Source organism: Coloeus monedula (genome assembly GCF_965178545.1).
Source record: "Coloeus monedula genome assembly, chromosome: 1".
Taxonomy (NCBI): domain Eukaryota; kingdom Metazoa; phylum Chordata; class Aves; order Passeriformes; family Corvidae; genus Coloeus; species Coloeus monedula.
In genome coordinates this window covers 32,161,426-32,181,687 of record NC_138781.1, presented here as the reverse complement: position 1 = coordinate 32,181,687, position 20,262 = coordinate 32,161,426, and the positions used below count along the sequence as shown (strand labels likewise).

At 39.9% G+C, this 20,262-nt stretch overlaps 1 protein-coding gene across 1 annotated transcript in view; it reads left to right on the top strand.

The window, feature by feature from the left end:
• RAPGEF5 (Rap guanine nucleotide exchange factor 5) overlaps positions 1–20,262 on the top strand; it is a 159,456-nt gene that overhangs the window by 121,205 nt on the left and 17,989 nt on the right. The window contains exons 12-21 of the mRNA XM_082291232.1: positions 1,064–1,142; positions 2,245–2,389; positions 4,250–4,347; positions 5,087–5,117; positions 6,054–6,132; positions 9,114–9,263; positions 11,640–11,737; positions 13,502–13,624; positions 14,812–14,990; positions 18,258–18,348. Of these exons, the coding sequence (XP_082147358.1) occupies positions 1,064–1,142; positions 2,245–2,389; positions 4,250–4,347; positions 5,087–5,117; positions 6,054–6,132; positions 9,114–9,263; positions 11,640–11,737; positions 13,502–13,624; positions 14,812–14,990; positions 18,258–18,348 (1,073 nt within the window). The remainder of the gene's footprint in view (positions 1–1,063; positions 1,143–2,244; positions 2,390–4,249; positions 4,348–5,086; positions 5,118–6,053; positions 6,133–9,113; positions 9,264–11,639; positions 11,738–13,501; positions 13,625–14,811; positions 14,991–18,257; positions 18,349–20,262) is intronic.

Here is a 20,262-nt window from a genome sequence, read left to right as displayed (position 1 = left end):
AGGTTCAGTAGGACCAGGATGCTCAGAGCTTTGCACAGGAAAGCCCTGAATATTGTGATGTTGGAGATTCTGCAGGTAACCCGTCACAATGGTTGGGTGTCCTCACAGGAGGAAAAAATAAGTACCTTGATCTCGACAGATTTTCTTTGGTTGCCATCTCTGATGGTTGCCCTGTATCATTTAGTAGCACACCTCCAGGAAAAGTCTGGCTTGCTTTTATCTCCATTCTGCCACTGGGTTTTTGAAGACCACCATGAGATTACCTTGAGCCCTGCCATCCAAGAGCAAACCCAGAGCTTTCAGCCCAGTGATGTGTGTAGTAAAGGTTTGGAAAAATCCTAAAAATAGTGTGACATGGGAATGAGGAACAAAAGTTACACTGAGATCCAGAGTGGTCTTCATCCTGACAACCTGAGGTGCTACAACTGCAGTGTGTAGGGATGGTCTGTTAGCAAGTACCTTCAGCCTGGTTTTGTAAGACAGAAACCAGGTGGAGAAAAAAGCCTTCATTGATACAATTGAACAAACCTTAGAGAAAACATCTCAACACTTACAGTGATGCCCACAAGACTAGCCAACCAGCTAAAGATTTGAATATATTTATGTCATAGTTCTCAACTACTGTGCCTAGATGTTAATCACAGTTCATGGCAATCCTAGTTTTCTGTCCTGTTACTAAAATGTGAATCTCCTGAATTTCCAGAACAAGCTAACATGTGGAAAGGCTGCTTTGTGTGCAGCTGAGCTAACCAGGATGGCAGTGTTTGTTACAAAGACTCTTTCTTACTGATTCCTTAACTATTGTGAATTATTTTGTGCATGCTTGTGCCTGTTGGTGCTTTGGGAGCTGAGGATGTGCTTGTTAAATAAAGGGGCTGATCTCTGCAGTGGCAACACATTGTTAACTTTTTGAAACTTAAAGGTTTATGTATTCTGTATTCTTTGAACCTTTTTTTTAAGGGTGGGGGTCCTGTTCCTGCCATGCCCAGTAACAGGAGTAGATACTCTCTTCCTGCTCTTACTAATGTATTGTACCTTGGGCTCTTTTTGTCTTCCTCTGCAGAAACACTCCTGGATGACTTCCTTCTCACATACACAGTTTTCATGACGACTGATGACTTGTGCCAGGCACTTCTGAGGCAATATCCTTTTACTGAATGTTTTATTCATGGGGGTCACACACTTACTCGTAGTTTATCTATTGTTGAGCCTTATATCAAAGTTACATGCCTGGATTTGAAACAGATGCCTAACTTACAGCAACAATGCAATTTTATATCAGGTTTTGTTTAAAGATAAATAAACCTTTATAACTGTGACAAGGTAGAATTTAAAGTGGGGTTAAAACCTTCCCAGGTTATGTTAATTCATCAAATACCTACATGTGCATAACACATTTCAGAATACACAAGGAGAAAAAGTAAAGAATTTTACAGTCTCTGCTCCTTTTATCATGTGATACAGGATGTATGTCTTAAGTCATTATTAGATAAAAGAATTATTTTCATGTATTTCCAATGACTTCCATAAGCTATGGATCAATATTTGAATAAACTTGTGTCTATAAAATGAACTTCCTTTTTAAATTTTTTTTTTAAATCTTTTTCCAGTCTTTAACTTCTGTGGTGAAAACATCATTTTTTTACCTTATAAAAGAAAGAACCATGAAGGGACAGGAATAATGTACAAAGTGGGTATCATGTGACATTTAGTCTTTCTACCTTATGAACAGAGAACAATAGTAGAAATAGTATTTCAGGGTTTTTAAAATTTTATTTTAATAGTGTTACTTCTGCAGGTAATGTAATTTGTGCAGGCAAAAAGAAACTGACTTCCTTTGCCTGTTTTTTGTGTTATTGTTAATGATGCTTTGCCCTCCTTCCCACAGACATTCACATTGTCATCCGTGTGCAGGACAAAGCTTCATTCTCAGTTCTGCAGAAAAGATATGACTGAACATTGTATAATTCCTTTTGAATTGATTTTACTTTTATAGACTCACCTCTCTGATCTGTGAGGGAAAAAACTCCTGTTGGCACAGAGGATGAATTACTATTCCTATTACTGACAATTTCATTCCCGAAAGTTACGAAACTCCTAAAGCTCCGGACAGGATAAAACATTTAAAACTGAGCAGTGCAGTGAAAAAAATCTTTCATTAGCAAATGAGATTATTGCAAAGTTTTTGTCAGTAATTTTGAAGTTTCTGTGAGATCTTATTGTATGTTCCTTAACCTACTGCACCTATTGTGCTAAGAACCACCAAGGGAAAGAAGACGACTCTGATGTGTCCTGCAGGAAAAGAAAAGTCTTGCATTTGGTGTCTCAGTGGACTTCTCTGTACAAAGACTGGTTACATGAGGATGAGCATTTAAAACAATTTTTAAAGGTATTGAAACAGTTTCTGTGATGCATTTCAGCACTGTTTAATTACATACTGTGTCTAAAAAGCCCCAACAGCAAAATCTATAAAACGTATTTTTTCATACTTACTTTCATCTCTATGAAATCTATAATATAAAATGATTTACATGTGTCTTCTTTGAATGCCTTAGATATAGTCAGTTTAAACAGAAATCCTGTGTTCGCAATATAGTCAACATTAAAAGCTTTCCTTTAGCACATGAGACTTACGGAACTCCTGTGGTTTCTAGAAAATGGGAAAAGTTGGGAAGGTAAGAAATAAAACTGCAAAGATGTGGAGGTTCCTTGGACACACTGATCATATCTGTCAGAATAGGGTCTGCAGTCAGTATCCAGAGGATTATAGACATAGCGAGTTTTGAGATGTCTGTGAGAGATGCTACTTTGACTGAAGAGTGAAATCCTATTCCACAGTGTTTGCTGGGTGCACATGGAGAACAACATAGCTTTATGTATTTTAATAAATAAAATTTTGTTCCTTACTTGTTAGCAAAGTTCTTCTGATATTTCTGTAGGAGTTCCAAAAGCTCTTAAAATTCCCTTGTAAATTTGCAAATAGTGCTGTTGTTGCTAACCTAAAATCTATCTGGTTACTGATTTTTTTTCAATATATTTCTTTTCCCTGCTGGTTGAAAAATGAGAGTATTTTAGGAGACTTTGCAGTATCTTCCACTTTTCCTGATGAGACTCTTTGCGACTGGAGATCTTCTTAAGGGTCTTTTATCTCTTCAGTCACTCACTCAAGACAAAGGCATGAAACATTGAATGAAATGTGGAAAAAGTCTTGAGATTCCTTTTTTTTTTATGGTTTTGTTTTGGTTTTAAGTAGGACACGTTGCATATGGAAGCAGAGACCCCAGGATTTTTGCTGTTTGGTACTAGATATGTGTTGATGTTCTGGAAGGGGGGTTTCATTTCAGGCATCAGTTACATCACACTGAGTTGCACCTGTCTGTATGCAGGGCTTTCTGGCCATGGTGGTGTGTGACTGTGCACTGTCTCACAATTCCTCTTCTGGAAGCTTGTATGCAATATTAAACAGCAATAATATTAATGATGGTTGTAGTTATATGTGAAAAACCAACATACAGGGTTGTAGGCTAAAATCATTCGTGCAGAAGTCTGTGAATGTGGGGCTAAAGCAAACCTGGTGACTCAGCTCAGCCGTATGATCCTCGTCTTCTTGGAAGGGAAAGAGAAGGCTCTACATGCAGATTCGGAAAAAGCGTAGAGAAAATATTTCCTAGGATTTCAATGATGACAATGTCTTCCCCCAAAATTAGAAGTAAGGTTTATTTATGTATTAGTTTACAACTAGGGAGAGTTGTGGGAGTTGGTGGGACACATCAACTCAGTTTAAAATGCATGCAAGTGTGAGGAAAGGTACAGTAGAATATTTGCCATTTTAAAAGTCTTAATCTAATTAAGACTTTTAAAGTCTTAATCTTAATCTAATCTTTGTTGTCATTTTGGATAAGTGATGATGATGTGGTGTGTTGTCATGCTTCAGAATCTGACCTAACCCAGATTTCATGTAATAGCCACAAATGGTGTTTTAAATTTTCCTGCTTATAGACAAAATAGTACAAGCATTTTGCCCTCTCACTTGGTAGACAGTACTAAGAGTGTTTCTCCAAAGGCAAGCTGAATATTTACCAGTCTGGAAATTTAAAGAGGAACATTCTCTCCTTACAGGTTTTCCATAAATACAATGATAAAACTTGTTTTAGTAGGATAGTGCCTGAATTGACTTAGACCACTGATATGATGCCTTAGATTTATGTTTGAGTTGTCAGATGTTTGCAGATACTGCTTTATTTTGTAGACTATATACAGAAATGTGTTAGATGATGTGTATGAGTATCCCGTTCTTGAGAAGGACCTGAAAGAATTTCAGAAGATACTTGGGATGCATCGCCGTCAGTAAGTATTGATTATATTTGTGATCAAGTCGTCTTTTATTCAGAGTGTAATTTATTTTGTTTGCCATCCTTCTGTAATTCAGTAAAGTGATAAGTGATACAAGTGGCATATTCATTTTTACGAATCATCCCTTCTTTAACGCTAGATTATTCAATATTTGCTGATGTTTGTTGGGCAGTGTTTGTGATTCAGCATTCACTCCCATCAATTTCATTTGGGATTACTTACAAGCAGGGCAATAGTTTGTGGAGAAGCTGGCAAAAATTCTCTCAGAAGTTGCAATCTGTGACTTTGGATGGTACCTTCATTCCCTCCACAGTACTGAGAAGCAAGTCACTTGGAATAGTAATCTCAGAGTTACTATTTTACTAATAATTATGGCATCTATGAAAGATATTTAATTGGCATGTTTTTCAACAAACGGAGGTTGTTTCCATGGTTTGGCTGCTGGGGAAGTGGAAGGAGCGGTGCCCTTGAGGGTGACCCTGACTGCTGTGTTTGCCTACTCCAACAGCTCATGGGCTGGCAACATTTTCACTACATCGATTATACAAGTCAAAGGAAAGTTCTCTGGCTGAGCCAGATGCCTTTAGTGTTTCCTGAAGAACCTCTGCAGCCTTTCTGCAGTGACCATTTAGAGTTAAAAACTTTCTGATGTTGTAAACTTTGTAATAGCTAAAACTTCCTTTTCCTAAACTTTGGCTGGAAAGAATAATTGAGATTTTCCTTTTTGTTTCAGCACTGTAGATGAGTATTCACCTCATCGAAAGGTAATGCCAACCTCATTGTTGCTGATTGCTAGATAACTTACCATCTCACTTCTTCCCCCTCTGCCCACTTCCCTCTCTTTTCTTGGCTTCTTAACTGAAAGTGACTGGTGACCAAAAACATGACAGGACATGTCAGTGACCTGCAATGCTGCTTAAGGAATTTTTTTTTTCCTTTGAGTGCATCCTGGATATCAGGATATGAGCTAACCTGCAGTGGCTGTGACAGTATTAGCATCTTAACAAGATGCTTTGAGATGTCAAAATTCAGGAGAGGCCTTGGAGTGTGTCCCCACCGAGCTAGAGGGATGTAGCAAGCTGGGCAAACCAGGCTGAACACAGGCATTGACATGGATGTCAAGTAAACAGAGCAAAGGGCGGATTTGTTGTGACAGGGACAGACAAAAAGAGAGGAACATGAATCTGTCTATTTAATTGGAGGGAGAAGTTGGAGCCAGAGAAAGTTGGCGTACAGACTGCTCAGAGGTGAATTGCTGTGCTCGTCAGTTTTACTGGACTGAAGCTGAAGTGTGTAATAAGCTTAAAATGTTACTGCAAAAATGTGGAAGGCAGAACATGAGATTGTAGTGAAATTGCTAAATAGGCTGATTGGTACATGGGAAATGTCTGTAAGAATAAATGTATAAGAAGTGGGCTCTGAACATGACTACAGAAAACTTTGAATTGTGCAGGCTCCTTAGCCTTGGCATGTCCTACTTCCTCCAAAATCCCCACCTTGGCCATAATTTAGTAAGGCAACTCCCAGTTTACTGCTCCAAGAAAGGGTGGGTGTACTTCCTATACAGAAACCTTTTGGCCAGACGTATGGGTTGAATGCTGTATTCTGTGAATTACTGCTTTGTAAACAGCAGGGATGCAAAAAATCACTGTTGTCTTTTTTTTTCTTTCTTTCTTCCTTTCTTTTCCACTCCCTCACAGAATAAAACCTTTTTCCACCAGTTCAGTGTAAAGGAGAACTGGCTGCAGCAAAGAGGAACCATGAATGAAACAGAAGAAAGTGAGTATAAATGAAAGAGTGGAGGAAAAGCTCAAAAACTGTAAAATTGTTTCTCAAGGACTTCAGTGTAAATATTCTTTAACTGACATACAGTTTTTGAATAGGACCTTGGGGACACAAAAGAAGAAATATTTGGCTGTGCAGGTTTACCTTCCTTCCTCCTGGCTTACAGGGGTCAACAGTGCCATGGTATCTCAAGGGGTTTTTGCCCTGTCCGGTTCCTCCAGCACCCCTGTCTCAGATCTGTGTGCCTCCCAGGTGTGCCAGCAGCCCCTCCACCAGGCATTACTTGTGCTCCATTTCATGCTCTCAGTCTCTTGACCTATATCATGGTTGTGAAAGGTGAACAAATAAGCCTGTCACATGAAATGGTCCAGGATCTGCTAACTCTGGGAATGTGCCTTAGTTCCTTCTCTGCTCAAAAACATCTCTGCATGGAGTGCAGCTGCCACTTCACTTTAATGTCAGCCATTTCAAAAGCGATCTCCCTCCATTACTACCAATACAGTAACGTAGTGAGGCTGTCACCCTCCTGTAATGCCTGTACGAGGAAGGAGGCAAAGAGGAGAACACTGTGTACACGAGCAGGGGACTGCAGAAGGACCTCCTACCTGGCAGCCTCGCTCCTTGACAGTGTATCTTCATTTCTTACTGGGAACAAAACTCCGGAAGTTCACTTGAAGTCAGGGTATTTTTAGTGCTCATTTGTGACAGAATAAAAACTGAGCTCGTTCGATGCCAAGTAGAAAGATTTGCACAGTATGTGCTGCTGATAGATAATCCTCTTTTTGTGCTTCAAATGTAGGGGGTTTTGAGGTTTATGTTTCCAAGGCTTCTTCTAAAAATGGTCTTTCTGGATGAGAACCCCCACACTCATTCTTCTTTCCAAGGTGGACACAGCTTGTGGGTGACTGGAAAGGAAAGAGGACTGGCACGAGAGGGGGGACAGACCATATAACTGTGGTGGGACAGTCACCAGGACAGAACTCAGCAAGGCCAGTCCTGACTGAGTTAAATTGCTTTTGTCTCACTCCTTGAGAGCAGGAGCCATGGACTATGATGGAATGAAATAGCCTAAGTGACTTTGGGGAAGGGAGAGACAGATGCAGAGGGTGACATCTAATCCTGTGTGGTGGAGTGCTGTCTGACTGATGGTGCTTGTGGAGGATGAGTCTGACTGAGATTCACCATGCCACTTGACCAGAGGTGTTTTATCCTCTATTGCAATCATTACCAGGACAGCTTGCAGCCCATGGCCACTTCCTCCCCCTGGCATTCCCTCCTTCTCACAGAGGAGCAGCACAGGCTCCTGGAAGAGATGACATGGTCCATCCCAAAAGATGGGATACCACAGATGGAACGTTGGAGAGGTGTGAGGGGGAGGGTCACTATGGTGGTTGTGCTTGAGCACCTGACCTGTGGGTTGATTTAGTTCAGTGTTAAAGAAAGGATAGATCAATAGCCCATTTATAAATTGACATTGCTGTCATTGTCCCTTTGCAAATGGCAGAGAGGACATTTCAAACAAATTCACTCTAAGCAAGGTGTGTCACTCTGCATTTGGAGTCCAGATATTCCTGTCAGATTTTTTAAAATTTATTTTTCTACCTAGTAATTTAAAGTGCAATTGGATGTCTCTGTTTTCATGATGTGTATCCATTCTGATGAGAGATTCTGCCATGAGCATCTCATTTACTCTCTGTCAGCAGAGACCGGTTAAAAAGGAATTATAAAATCAAATGACTTATTTTTCCCCAATACTCAGTGTTAAGTTCCTCCTTCATTCTCATATTCATTTTTTCTTTACTACAACAGGAAAAAAAATCCCTATTCTAAAGGATAGAGTTCTTAGCTGCTTCTGGCATAATCTTCACTAATGAAAGTGCCCCGAAGCCATGAAGATCCATAGGACAAGCAAAGAGCTATTGCTACATACATCTGTCAGTAAAGATAATCAAAAAAATACAACAGTTCTGGAGAAGAAAAAGTTGTCCTGTATTGGCATGGTAGCAGCCTGTCTATAATAAGCAGTGCCAGAGTAGAAGGAAATGGAAAGTTTAATTAAGCACTGAAGTGAGTGTGAAACCAAGAGCTGTGACAATTCTGATTAGCAAATGTAATTTTAAAAATATTTATGCAAGTCTGCAGCTCAGTTTCTTCCGCTTTAAGTGTGGCAGCTGTATTTCAAAGAACTAGCTAGGGCAAACTCGGAAAAAGATGTAAACCTAAAATTCTGGCAGGCAGAGAGAGTGTACATCCCTTTTTGTAGCAGAAAAAGGTAATCGCTGAGCTGACCACAGCATTCCCAGAGCTGAACCAACTCATGGACCTCAGTAGAGGTAGTGAGCCCGGGGAATTTCCCCAAACCAGTCCCATTTATATGTGCTGCTTGTGATTCAGGAAATGAGTTGTCAGAACTGATTGTATGGCTGTTTGGGCAGTCTCTGCTGGTGCTAAAATACTCTGGCAATGCAAGTAGTTTAGATGTCTAGACAGATAAGCTATCAGGAGTGGATGAAAATCTGGGAGCACTGTTCTTGCAAAGCTTCCTGTTCCAGGTGGAAGTGGAGGTTCAAAATAATTTCTGCAGCAGATATGAAATATACTGAAAGGACAGTGATTTATCTGAACCTAAAATTGAGGGAGAAAAGATGGCAACAGCTGAGTTTGCAGAGAAGACAGGCAGTGAAGGAGGTTGTCGGTGTCAAATCCTCAGGGTATGAAGTCTTAAATAGATACTGCTGTGGGAGTCTGTGTTTCCATTTGCTTGCCTCTCTCATTCCCAGGAACAGGAGGTGGGGAGGGGGGAAATGGTGATGTTTATGGTTAGTTTCATGTCCTTTGTGTCAGGGTGCAGTGACTGCCCTTCCTGCAGTAGCCAGGCAGCTGAGGCATTGCTGTGGTGGGGTCTGCAGGTTTGTTCTTTGCACTGTTCGGGTATCTCTGCCTACAGCTGAGCATGTCTTTCTTCCTTTGTGCAGTTTTCTGCCGCGTGTATATAACAGAGCACTCCTATGTCAGTGTGAAAGCTCAAGTGTCTACTTCAGCTCAGGAGATACTGAAGATTGTGGCAGAAAAGATCCAGTACCCCGAGGAGGAGTTGGCGCTGGTGACAGTCTCATTCTCTGGTGGTAAATAACTTCCCTTCATCTGATTATTTACCTTTTATTGCATCAGGTAAGGGAGGGCTGACATTTTCTGATGCAAGGATACAGCTGTTCCTCTATGGGCCCACAGCTGGATGACCAGGGGAACAATGAGGAGCTGCTTCCCAGAGACTTGTTTCCATGGTAACAGCTCTTTCTTGGGTACTGTGGGATGTAGCATCTCCTGGCTGGGAAGGGAGTGTAAAGAACTCTCACTCTCCAGCAGTATTGCACAGTTTTATTTCTTTTCCAAAGATGAATCTGCTACTTTGGAATTTAAATTAATTTTGAAGGCAATGAGGCATGGTTTGCTTTAAAAATATAGAAGGGAATAGCAAATACTCTATGCATGGCTGTCTTCCTCATCTATGGCAGGGGTAACAAAAATTCTTGAGGAGAAAGGAAGAAGATGTGTTTGCACAATTGAGATACTGAGAGCAATCTCAGCAATATTTTGTAAGCACTCTTCCTTACAACTGACACCTTTTGCCTGTTGTTTTAGTGTAGAATATCTTGGCAGTATTCTCAGATAACATTAGTTGTTGTTGATCCCCTAAGACAAAGGATGAACTCATTGCTACTTGTTTGTCAGTCTAGTTAAATGAAATACAGACAAGTGCTGACTTGTTCCATTTATATCTTTGATTCAGAACTGGAAGGTCACATTTTTTTCCCCCATGCTGGGCTCAGTTAAAGAAACATACTTTTGAGTGCGCTGGTGTGGGTGGGAGGGAGATGGTGCCCTGCTCTGGTTATGGAAAGCCTGGGCACAGAGCAGCCATTGGGAGCATTACACATGGGTGTCCTGGCCATCCAGGCTACATCATTTTCAGACATACTCTTTTTACCCTCGTGTGTGCCCAAACTCACCTTCTGTGCATTTCACAGCACTGCAAAATCACTGTGCTGCTGTTTTTCAGGTCTTTCTCTCCTATTCAAGAGCAGGGCAAGTTTTGATCTGATAGCAATAAATCTGGTTCTAACTGCCTGCTTAGCTAAAGAAGACCAACCATTCATAAATAATGAAATATACTATATTGGTTCCCAGGAAAGCCACAAAATAGAAGTGGTTGCCACTTGGTTGCTCAATGAGAAACAGTAAATAAAATGCAGGTATAGTAGGAAAGCCATTTGTACATGACCTTTGTAACCCCTAAAATGTTATTTAGTTATGTTGCCTGAGTTAATTGGAAATACAAGTTCAGTATCTTCTTATGCATCCTGTACTGCAAGTGATAAACACCAACCTGCTATGCTTTTTTTTCTGCTTTGTGTTTTTGCTATTTGTGTGACTTAGAACTCATGTCTTTCATCCACTTGCAGGGCAGCAGTGTGAGCACTGGAGAACCTGTTTTTATTGTACTCCAATGATGGACAAGCAAGCTCTTTATTCAAAATTACCTTGAAAAAACATAATGATAGTTCAGCATAATGTATCTGTGTATCAATGGATAAGTGAGCATGGATAAAAGGGAAAACTGTCTGAAATTATGTCAGGCTCTTAGACTCCTCCTAGTCCTACTCCTCATGGGCAATGCAGAGTCCAGGGTAGCTCTCAGTGGTCTTGCAGTAGTTTTGGGTCTGCCATGTATCAGGTCTCCAGAGGATTACTTGGAGCTCGCAGGAAGTGAACGTTTTCTCAGGGCAGTTTTTAAGCTGTGTTTGGGGTTTTTGCTTTATTTTTCCCCCCATCTTTCCCTAGTTCATTCAAGATTCCACAGAGCTGAACCAGTACTCTGGAGTCGAGGAAAAAAAAGCCCTTTCTCTTTGCCACCTGTGTCCTGCTCTTTTACCCAGATATTTCCTAAATTAATTACTCTAGGTCTAGAAGAATTAGTGTAAATACTATGTAATAAAGGACTCCTGAGCACTGCTCTGTGGGGTGAATTTCATGGTGTTGGGATCCTTTAAACTTCTTTTCCTGTTGAATGGCTGTGGCTGCTGATTTCATCTCCACGCCTGGTTTTGTCTCCAGTGAGACACAACAGCTCAGCCTCTGGAGGCTGAGACACTCTGCTCTAACAAAAGTCACTACATTTATACTAGATACACTGGGTTGAAATTAAATGTTCTATACGGCATAGGAGGCTAGACTAGATGACTTCAGGGCTTCTGTCTATTCTATGTGAAGTGCAGTTTGAAAGCAAAAGCAGGAAGCTTCTGTGCTCCAGTCCTTCAGAGATCTCTTGCCTTTATCTTGCCTGAGCAGGATGGAGATAATGGGTCCCCACAGAGACTGAATTGGGTGCTTAGTTACTAAGGAGTCGATGTGGCATCACAGATACAACTGTACCTTTATTTCTCATATGCAGCTTTTATTCCTGTTCTGAAACTTGTGTGTTTTGTTTGCTGTTTTTACAGAAAAACATGAACTACAACCAAATGACTTGGCCATCTCAAAATCTTTGGAGTCATCCAGTCGTATGTTTGTATACCGAAAAGATCTGACTGATTCTTTGGTAAGGATCAGGATTTATGTTTCCCATTTTTTGTTTGTCTGACTCCAAATCAAAACATTAGTATTCCTCTCAGAGGGCTTTTCCAATGCAGAATTTACTTTTTGCTTCCTTAGTAAAGCTTACTACTGAGCTGCTCTATTCCTAAAAAAAAAAATCTTTCATTAACAGCAGTTATTTGACTGAACAGTAATGGAATTTTGTTCATCAATTTTAAATAAACCAAAGCTTCTGTACAGCTTAAATCTTTCAATCTACATCAGCCTGGAAAAGCTGACCTGTGTGTGTACCAGAATGGATGGGATGAGGATTATTCAGGGCTCTTGTGACTCTTTCCTCCCCACCCTGCCTTGTGCCTCTGTAGCACTTAGAGTGGCTGGTACATTATCATACAAAGTGGTGGACAAATTCCATGGAATTACTACATGTAGAAATAGATGTTGTGAGTTCCACCAGACCAATCAGTGCAACCCCAGTGCTGTGGCAGCCACATGGTTAGCTGGTGTATATCACTGGTGGTGTGTCCTCCCTTACTTCTGCCTGTCTGTCACTCCATCCTCTCACTGGGGCTGGGAAGGTGAGCGGATTGAGAGGCAGCAGATCTCTCTCATCCTTCCCTCTGTCTTCAGAAACCAGGATTGCCACCTCCCTCCCTCCATGTTTTCCCAAAATCTCAGTGAGGCAGGCACAGTCAGGCATTTTGCTGTTTCAATAGTTTTCTGCTAATTGTGCAGATGTTTCCAGGCAAGAGCAGGGACTGTATCGCAGCTGACTTCTACATGGTGTCAGTACCTCCAGGATCTGTGCATTCATCCTCAGGATGAGAAATGTCTATTTACGTTTTGTTGGATCAATGTGCCCTGAAGAGCTGACATACCACTATTATTGTAATCTGTCATCTCCATTATCTCCAGCGTTAGAGCCACCTCTAAAAATGTGAATATTAAGGGAAGGTTTCCAGTGCAGACAGGTGACAGCCAACCTAGTTTCATTAGTTACGTAATAAAAATTGCAAAACTTGCTGTAACTGTCAGAAATATAGCACCAAAGTAATGGCTTAACTGGTAAGAATAATCTTTCATCTTGGCAGATGGTTCATGTACCAAGTTTCAGACTGATGAGGTTAAAAAAGCCGAGAGAAACGCGAAACTTTGAAAATCCAAGCTAAAAATGGAAATGTCAAATGACCCTGAACACCAGCAATACCACAGCACTCCACATAATATACTAAGTAACTTTTATGAATCAGAACCCACAACATTTTACTCTTTGTTGATTACATTTGGGGTAGATTAATCATAAAATATATGGATTTATGTTATTTGTAAAAGCGGACTGGAGGGCAAGTTATGTGTATTTATTCTAAATCCAATGTGTTTTCAGAATGATTCTTTTATATCAGAAAATTACTGATGTCTTAATTTAGATTTTATTTTCTGATGGTTTCAGGGATTTTATTTTCATTATGCTGTCTGCTTGGCTGGTGTTTTATATTCAAGGTTGGGAGAGGGAGAGAGAAGGAGAGAGGGAGAAGGCCTCACTCTCCAAAGCAAATCATTGATCCTATTGACCCATTTCCCATTTCAAGCTATTTATTAGATAGGTTATAGCTCCTTCATTTTGATTAGTAGGAAAAAAAGCCCTCAGAGTGCACTTAGAGAAGATTACTTACTCAGCTCTGTTTGGTAACTTAGTCCAGTAACTGTTTCATTGCAGAATCTTTGGCATTTCTTGAGGAATATTTTTTGCTCTTGTCTATTCATTTAGAACCCATTTTCTGAAAATGAGGAATTGCAGCAGAGATCTGTGAGGATTTTGGGAATTAACACCTGGGATCTTGCCTTAGAACTAACAAACTTTGACTGGAGCCTCTTCAATGCAATTCATGAGGTAAGAAGCGCCACATCCACTTCCAGATATATTACTGTATTGCAGTGTTGTGCCATGGTGATGCATTTTGGAGCACTGGTGTTCCTGGGTGCTTGGTTCCCTGTCATGACAGCATGATTGGCAGCTCTCAGTAGGGTGACAGGTCCAAGAGTTATCTTGCAGTCCTTGAGACTGAAAGGAATTGTCAAGCGTTTGTAACTTCCCTGTGTTCGGGCATCTCATACGCTCCCTGTATACCTGATGTGTTTTATTGAGATTTGCCTCAAGAGAGTAAAAGACCATGAACATTTTCTAAAAACCCTCTCTGTGAATATGTTACATATGCAAAATGTCTTATGCACTTGATAGTGTTTCAGTAAATACAGGATTCCACAAATAGCTGTCTTTCATATCACTTTAGCCACAAAAGAATTCACTGTTTCAGCAATTTAGATGGTCACATTACTGTTCGTGTTAGGCTTCAGTGGGATGAAAAATACTGGGCAGGCTTTATTAAATGGGATAATGGTGTACTTCAAGGCCCATTGGGTTGTTTCAGTGACTTTGATAGGTTCTGGTTTGAGTTGCTGAGTAAAACACACAGTTAACAGCAGAAAATCTCTCTTGAAAATACCATTCACTGAAAAGCATGTTGGCTTTCAGAGAAAATGAATGTGAAATTCCCTTGCTTTTCATCAGATGCTTTCCTTTTCTTTCATTTTGGGTTCTTTTAGTCAGTTTAGACACTGTGAATTTGGAACTGGCCAAGCTTGAGGGTTTTTTTTGAACAGAAATCAAGACCCACACCTCTCTTGATTAAAAATTTGCTAATATAGAAACAAGTTTGAATAGATATTTTTCAGATTCTGCAGTGGTTTGGTATGGTTACTTTTTCATACTGGAACAGAAGTGATGAAATACAGAAGTAGACTGTTTATGTCTTTTACCTGGCTATAGCCAGAAGTGGAACTGCAGGAATTCTCACAAAAAGGGCGTATCTTGCAGGACTTCCAGTCCACCTGCCTTCTGTAATAAGTCTCTAGATTTTTCTGAGCCAAACCTGAAGCTTTTGAGATTGGCTCATGGATAATGAAAAAATAACCATTTGTGACCAGACCTTGTTTCAAAACCATACTTATAAATAATTTATAGTTCATTTATATTTAAATTGTTTTTATATCCCTAATGATGTTGTCAATGTCTTCCAGCAAGAGCTGATATACTTCACGTTCAGCAGACAGGGCAGTGCTGAAAACACAGAGAATCTCAGTCTTCTGCTTCAAAGATGCAACGAGGTCCAGCTTTGGGTTGCCACTGAGATACTGCTCTGTAGCCAGCTCTGCAAACGTGTGCAGCTAGTGAAAAAGTTCATCAAGATTGCTGCCCAGTAAGTTACTAGCTTTGCAACAGAAATCCTTGAATTCACATGTTTTGTTTGGCAAAAAGCAGGTGGAGAGGCAAGGAAAGAAAATTAATTTGTCATCCTGTGTTTTGATAGTGTAGTAAGCATACCTAAATAAAATAGTCCATAGGTAACAACAGCAGGCCCTGGTCAAAACTAGACATGGTTGAGTATATGCTGCTCAAATCTTCCCTGGCAGCTTAGCTGTTGTGTCTGCAGTGTCAGCTGCAACATCCCTGATGGTGCAGAGGTAGCTCCTTCCTTAGCTGAGATAACCTGAGCACCATTTGACAACTATTTAGGCAGCAAAACGATCACACAAGACTAGATAAAAACCAAAACACTCTGTTATAAATTTGGAAGTCCTACCCCTAGAGAGGAACCTAACTGCAGTAAGCTGTTGCCCCATGTGATCCTCTCTGGAGTACTCTTTTACTTATAGGAGGGGTAGGTATCTTCATGTATTAGGTTTGACAGTCTACGCTTCCACTGTTACTAAATAGTACTGGCATTTGTTCTGTGCCTTGCAGAATACAAATACATACTATACACAGAGATTTCTTTTCTCTGTAATGACTCTGTCTTAGTAACCAAGGAAATGGAGCAATTTAAATATGTGCAGTCATCCTCCTCACCTCTCTCTCCACTTGTTGGTCTTCTGCAATATTTGAATATGCATGTTCATGGAAACTGTATAATTTGTTCCCTTCATCGACTGAGCTGATTTAATTTGCAGGGCACTTACATACAAAGGACTGTTCTCTGCTGAAGCACTGCCTTTAGAGAAATTAATTCTTCTAATTTAATCTAGTGTAACTCATAAATGCAATCTGAGGGAGTTTGTAAGTTGTGTGGTATCCAGTAATATGTTCATTTTCTGCCATATCAGTGGCCAAAAAATGGTTGGTTCTATGTGACTTGCTTGCACCACTGTAGCATTAATTTGCACCCAAGAAGAGTTTTGTGTCTGTCCCACATGAATAAGAATGTATTTGTTACCAGACTAAAGTGCTGCCCTATTTTTGTTGATTCCATTAAGTGAAAGCCAAAGTTACGGAGACTGAATACAGTTGTCCCTAAAGAGTAGACAGGCTCTCCCAGTGCGCTGCAGAAGCTCCTGCCCTGGAGAATGTAGGTGATGAAATAAGTGAGTGTGTAGTTTCCACAGGATTTTTTTTTTTTAGTCATAAAAGCTGCTTTCCAAATGAACACACCGCTGTATCTCATCAGTTCTGGAAGAGTTGATGACGGGAACATTTAGGGTGGAAAGATGGTGTGCATCATTTTGTTTGAGACACAAACCAAGCAGCCCTCCTGTTTCGTTTATGACTAAGGCAGAGAGGTAGGGAACTATGAACAGCTCTGGCTGTTCCCTGTTCTCTGCTCACAGATTCAGCCAGGAATCTTTGTCTGTGATATTCCTCTGGCCAGGAAAGCACCAGGACTAAGATTTCATGTTCATCATCTGTGTGCTTTGCTGTTGAGGAACGCCTGAAGAAAATAAAAGCATTTTACACAAGAGTGTCAATACATAAAAGGGAGACAGAGTTTTTGAAAAACAAATCCATATGCTTCTGTTGATGATTAGTCTAAAAGAGGAAACAAGGGGTTCAATAAAGCAAATTAATTAGCATGTTATTAGGAATTAACATCCTGGGGAGTTAAAGAAACAAGTCAATGTAAGGTTAGAATAAATAAATTATAACAGCAGCCTTTTTGCTCCCCAGGCAAGCAGTGGCTGACTGTAAGAGACATTCCTTCTCTCTACAGCTTGCTGTGAGGAATGGGCCCACCCAACAGTTTATGCAGGATGTATTGGACACCTTCCTTGTTTTGAAATGAGTTGCCTTTGGGAGCTGCCTGGCTTTAATGATAAAAAGAATCTAAGCAACAAAGTTAGGATTAACTTTAAGACAGCTGAAGTGAAGTGAGAAATACACTGTCTCAAGATAGTACACAGTGATAAGGGCAGGCTTTATAAAACTTGTAACAAGTTCTGGCCATTTTCCAGGCCAAGGCCTTGGCATGTACTTTTCCCTGATGATAAATCCCAGTGAAGCCAGTGGATTCATTCGTACTTAAAATTATCTTAAAAGAGGATTCTCACTCTCACACACAAATGCACCCATATATTTGTATGATCTTCAAAAATCTGCAAGAGACAGGGCAGTATTTTTGTTTGAAAAGAACTCAGTATTTAAGGATTTCAAGTTTCCTAATGGACTAGAAGATGAACTAGAAATAAGCATAGTGTGATTGTATATGGTAAAATGTCAAAAAATAGAGGTATTGAGCAAATTCCATCAGGACCTGTACTGGAACCAGTACTAGCTGCAACTGCTTTATAGGCCTATGTAAATTGAACACTAACCAGATTTTCACAATAAAAATGATGAGGGATTGCAAATGCATTGGAGGATAGATAGAAAAAAAAAAGAATTATCTAAGGAGTCTAGTGGCATGTGCAAACAACAGTAGGATAAGATTTAATTTAGATAGATGCCAAGTAATTCAGCTACAGAATGCTAATACTGAGCTGAAGAAATAAATGCATGATTGTAAAGAACAGTGCTGTGAGAGAGATCCTTGGGTGATAATAGATGACAAATTAAAAGAAAGGACAAAATGTGGTGCTGTTCCAAATAAATAATTTGCTGTTTGTTTTATGCTTGCATAAGAACTTAGAACAGTAATTATATTTCTTCTTCCCTCCCCACTGTCTCATTACTTGGGAAAGGTGTGAAGGAAAGAAGAAAACACATGAGTTAAAATAAATTACAAAGAATTCAAGGAAGGATAATAACAATATGGAAAAGCAGATTGCAGGCTGCAACCACAAAGAGAAATTGAAGGATCCTATGTTGTACAATTTACAGAAAAGATGAAAAAGGGGATGAAAATATTTATTATACAACAGAACAGAGGTCAAGGAATTATTCTGTACGGTAAAGGACAGCTGGGAGTAACTTGAACATTGAAAAGGGAAAATTACTTTTGACAGCAAAGGGGAAAAAAAAATAACCTGCCAACAACAGGGTTGATGAGGCAGTAGAACGTTTTCTAAAAAACTTCTTAGAGACCCCATCACCTAGACTGCAGGTGGTTATGAGAGGACATTTAATGAGTTCATTTTGTGGAAGATGATTGTATGTTAGTGCTGAGGGTTGAAATGAGACTCAGTAACCCAGGATACCTGTGCATTCCATTTATCTCTGATTCTGAGTACAAAAAAATCATATTTTTATTCCTCAGCTGTAAAGCCCAAAGAAATCTGAATTCATTCTTTGCAATTGTTATGGGTCTCAACACTGCATCTGTCAGCCGGCTGTCTCAGACCTGGGAGGTAAGACACATCTTTATATCTTTTAGATGCTGTCAAAACCATTTTGCACAAAGGTTGTATACTGGTGAATTACCTTTTCTTTCTAATTATTGGTTTTTCATGCTGAAATCAAACATGGAGGGAGTGTTGGTGGAGAAAATTCTTTGTGACCTGAAACCTTAGATACACAGCTATTAAAAAAAACCCCTAAATGTGTCCTTCCAGAGTTTTAAATAGGAGCAAAGTATGGAGACCTTATCCTCTTAAAAAAAAATAAATTATTCTATCATTTTAAGTAGATGTTAGAACAAAAAGTCTTACAAAGGTGGCTCCAAGGAAGAAGTTCCTTATTTTGGAATAATTAATTAAAAAGGCAAAACAACAAAAGTAGAAAGAAACCTTCTCTAGTTGTCTTTCATCAGGTTTATTTTCAGCTGCTCATCTTGAACAACAAAGTTAGGAAATGAACCATGAATAAGGAGTATACTGGAGAACAGAGATTATTTGCTGAAGAAGCTACTGGTTGCTACACAGAGCATGAGCATGTTTAAAGGAGGGTCCCACTGGGATCTCTGTTTATGTTGTGGATTTTTTGTTTCCATCCAAGTGGTGTCCATATTGAGTCATAGTACCCATAATGAGTGATAGCATCTTCAAGTTTACTGTATCTTCTGAGGAACCAAATATTGGGGAAGGAGTAATTGCACGGGATGGGTTGAGCCTTATCCTTCCTTCATGCCCTTAACACCACAGGTGGGCAGTACTCCAAAAGTACCAGTCTGTAATACAGAGTGAGAGAGGAGAGCTGTGATCTGCCTTGGAGATACTCTTGAGCACCAGCAGCTGAGACCAAAGGGCCATTAGAGACTTACAAACCTACCTGACACTGTCCGGAGCAAAGTCTTCCCCCTTAGCTGAAACCATGCATATGGAAACATCACTCATGTGTCTGCGGCTTTGACACACAGAGAAACAACGACAGTGACTGCAGGGACTTGGGCAAGGAAGAGCTGACTTAAATAAGAGATAAAGTAAAAGTTTTAGAGAAAAATACATATCTGAGGACGATGATACAGAAACCCCTTGCCGCTGGTATCTCTGAAACACCTCTCTAGGGAACATTTGCCCTGGGCTCCTCCTCAGAGTTGCCTTCATTCCATTTCTCTTGGCTTTGGTAGGAGAGTGAAAGAGACCAAGTATGGTCTCAAAGGCAATGATACAGATCTCTCCTGCACAGAGACATGCAGAACTCTGCTCTGTGCTGAGGCCTCTGGCGATCATGCACTGCTGGTAGACTTCTCTCAGGAACAGCAGAATATGTTGCTTGTTGGAACAAAGAGTGCATCTGCATATGGACCGCTGTAAATATGTCATGTTTCTGTGTGTAAAATATTTATCAAGTCACATCCTTTCTTTTTTTTATTTGTAAAACTTCATTGCACTGGAAGTTTCAAAAGCAGAAGGTTATTTGCATTAGTAATGTGACTTTTAGAAAGTAGAGCAATGTTTTTAAATTAATTATAATTACTTACACATGTAAATGAAACAACCTAAATTTAAGCAGCCATTTAGACACTAAATCATATTGGCTCTGCACTTGATTTCTTAAACAAGTAGTATGTTCCCAAGCATATTCTACTTTTTTTTTCTACAGTATCCAGTGTTTTAATGAGCCTCACTTTCCCTGATTTAAGATAGAAAAAACATGAAATTGCACTTCCATGTTCAGTCATTTTAGCATTTTAATCGTACATATCCACTTAATCTAATTGTTCTAAATCTCTTTTCTCTTGGTAGTGTCACTGTGGCTGTCAGGATCTAAGGACAAAGACAAGACAGGATTTGTACTAAGAGGGGATCTCTTTTACTAGACTAACTACTATGGTTGGAAAAAATAGACAGGCTTTAAGGTCCATACACCATTCTTCAAGTCTG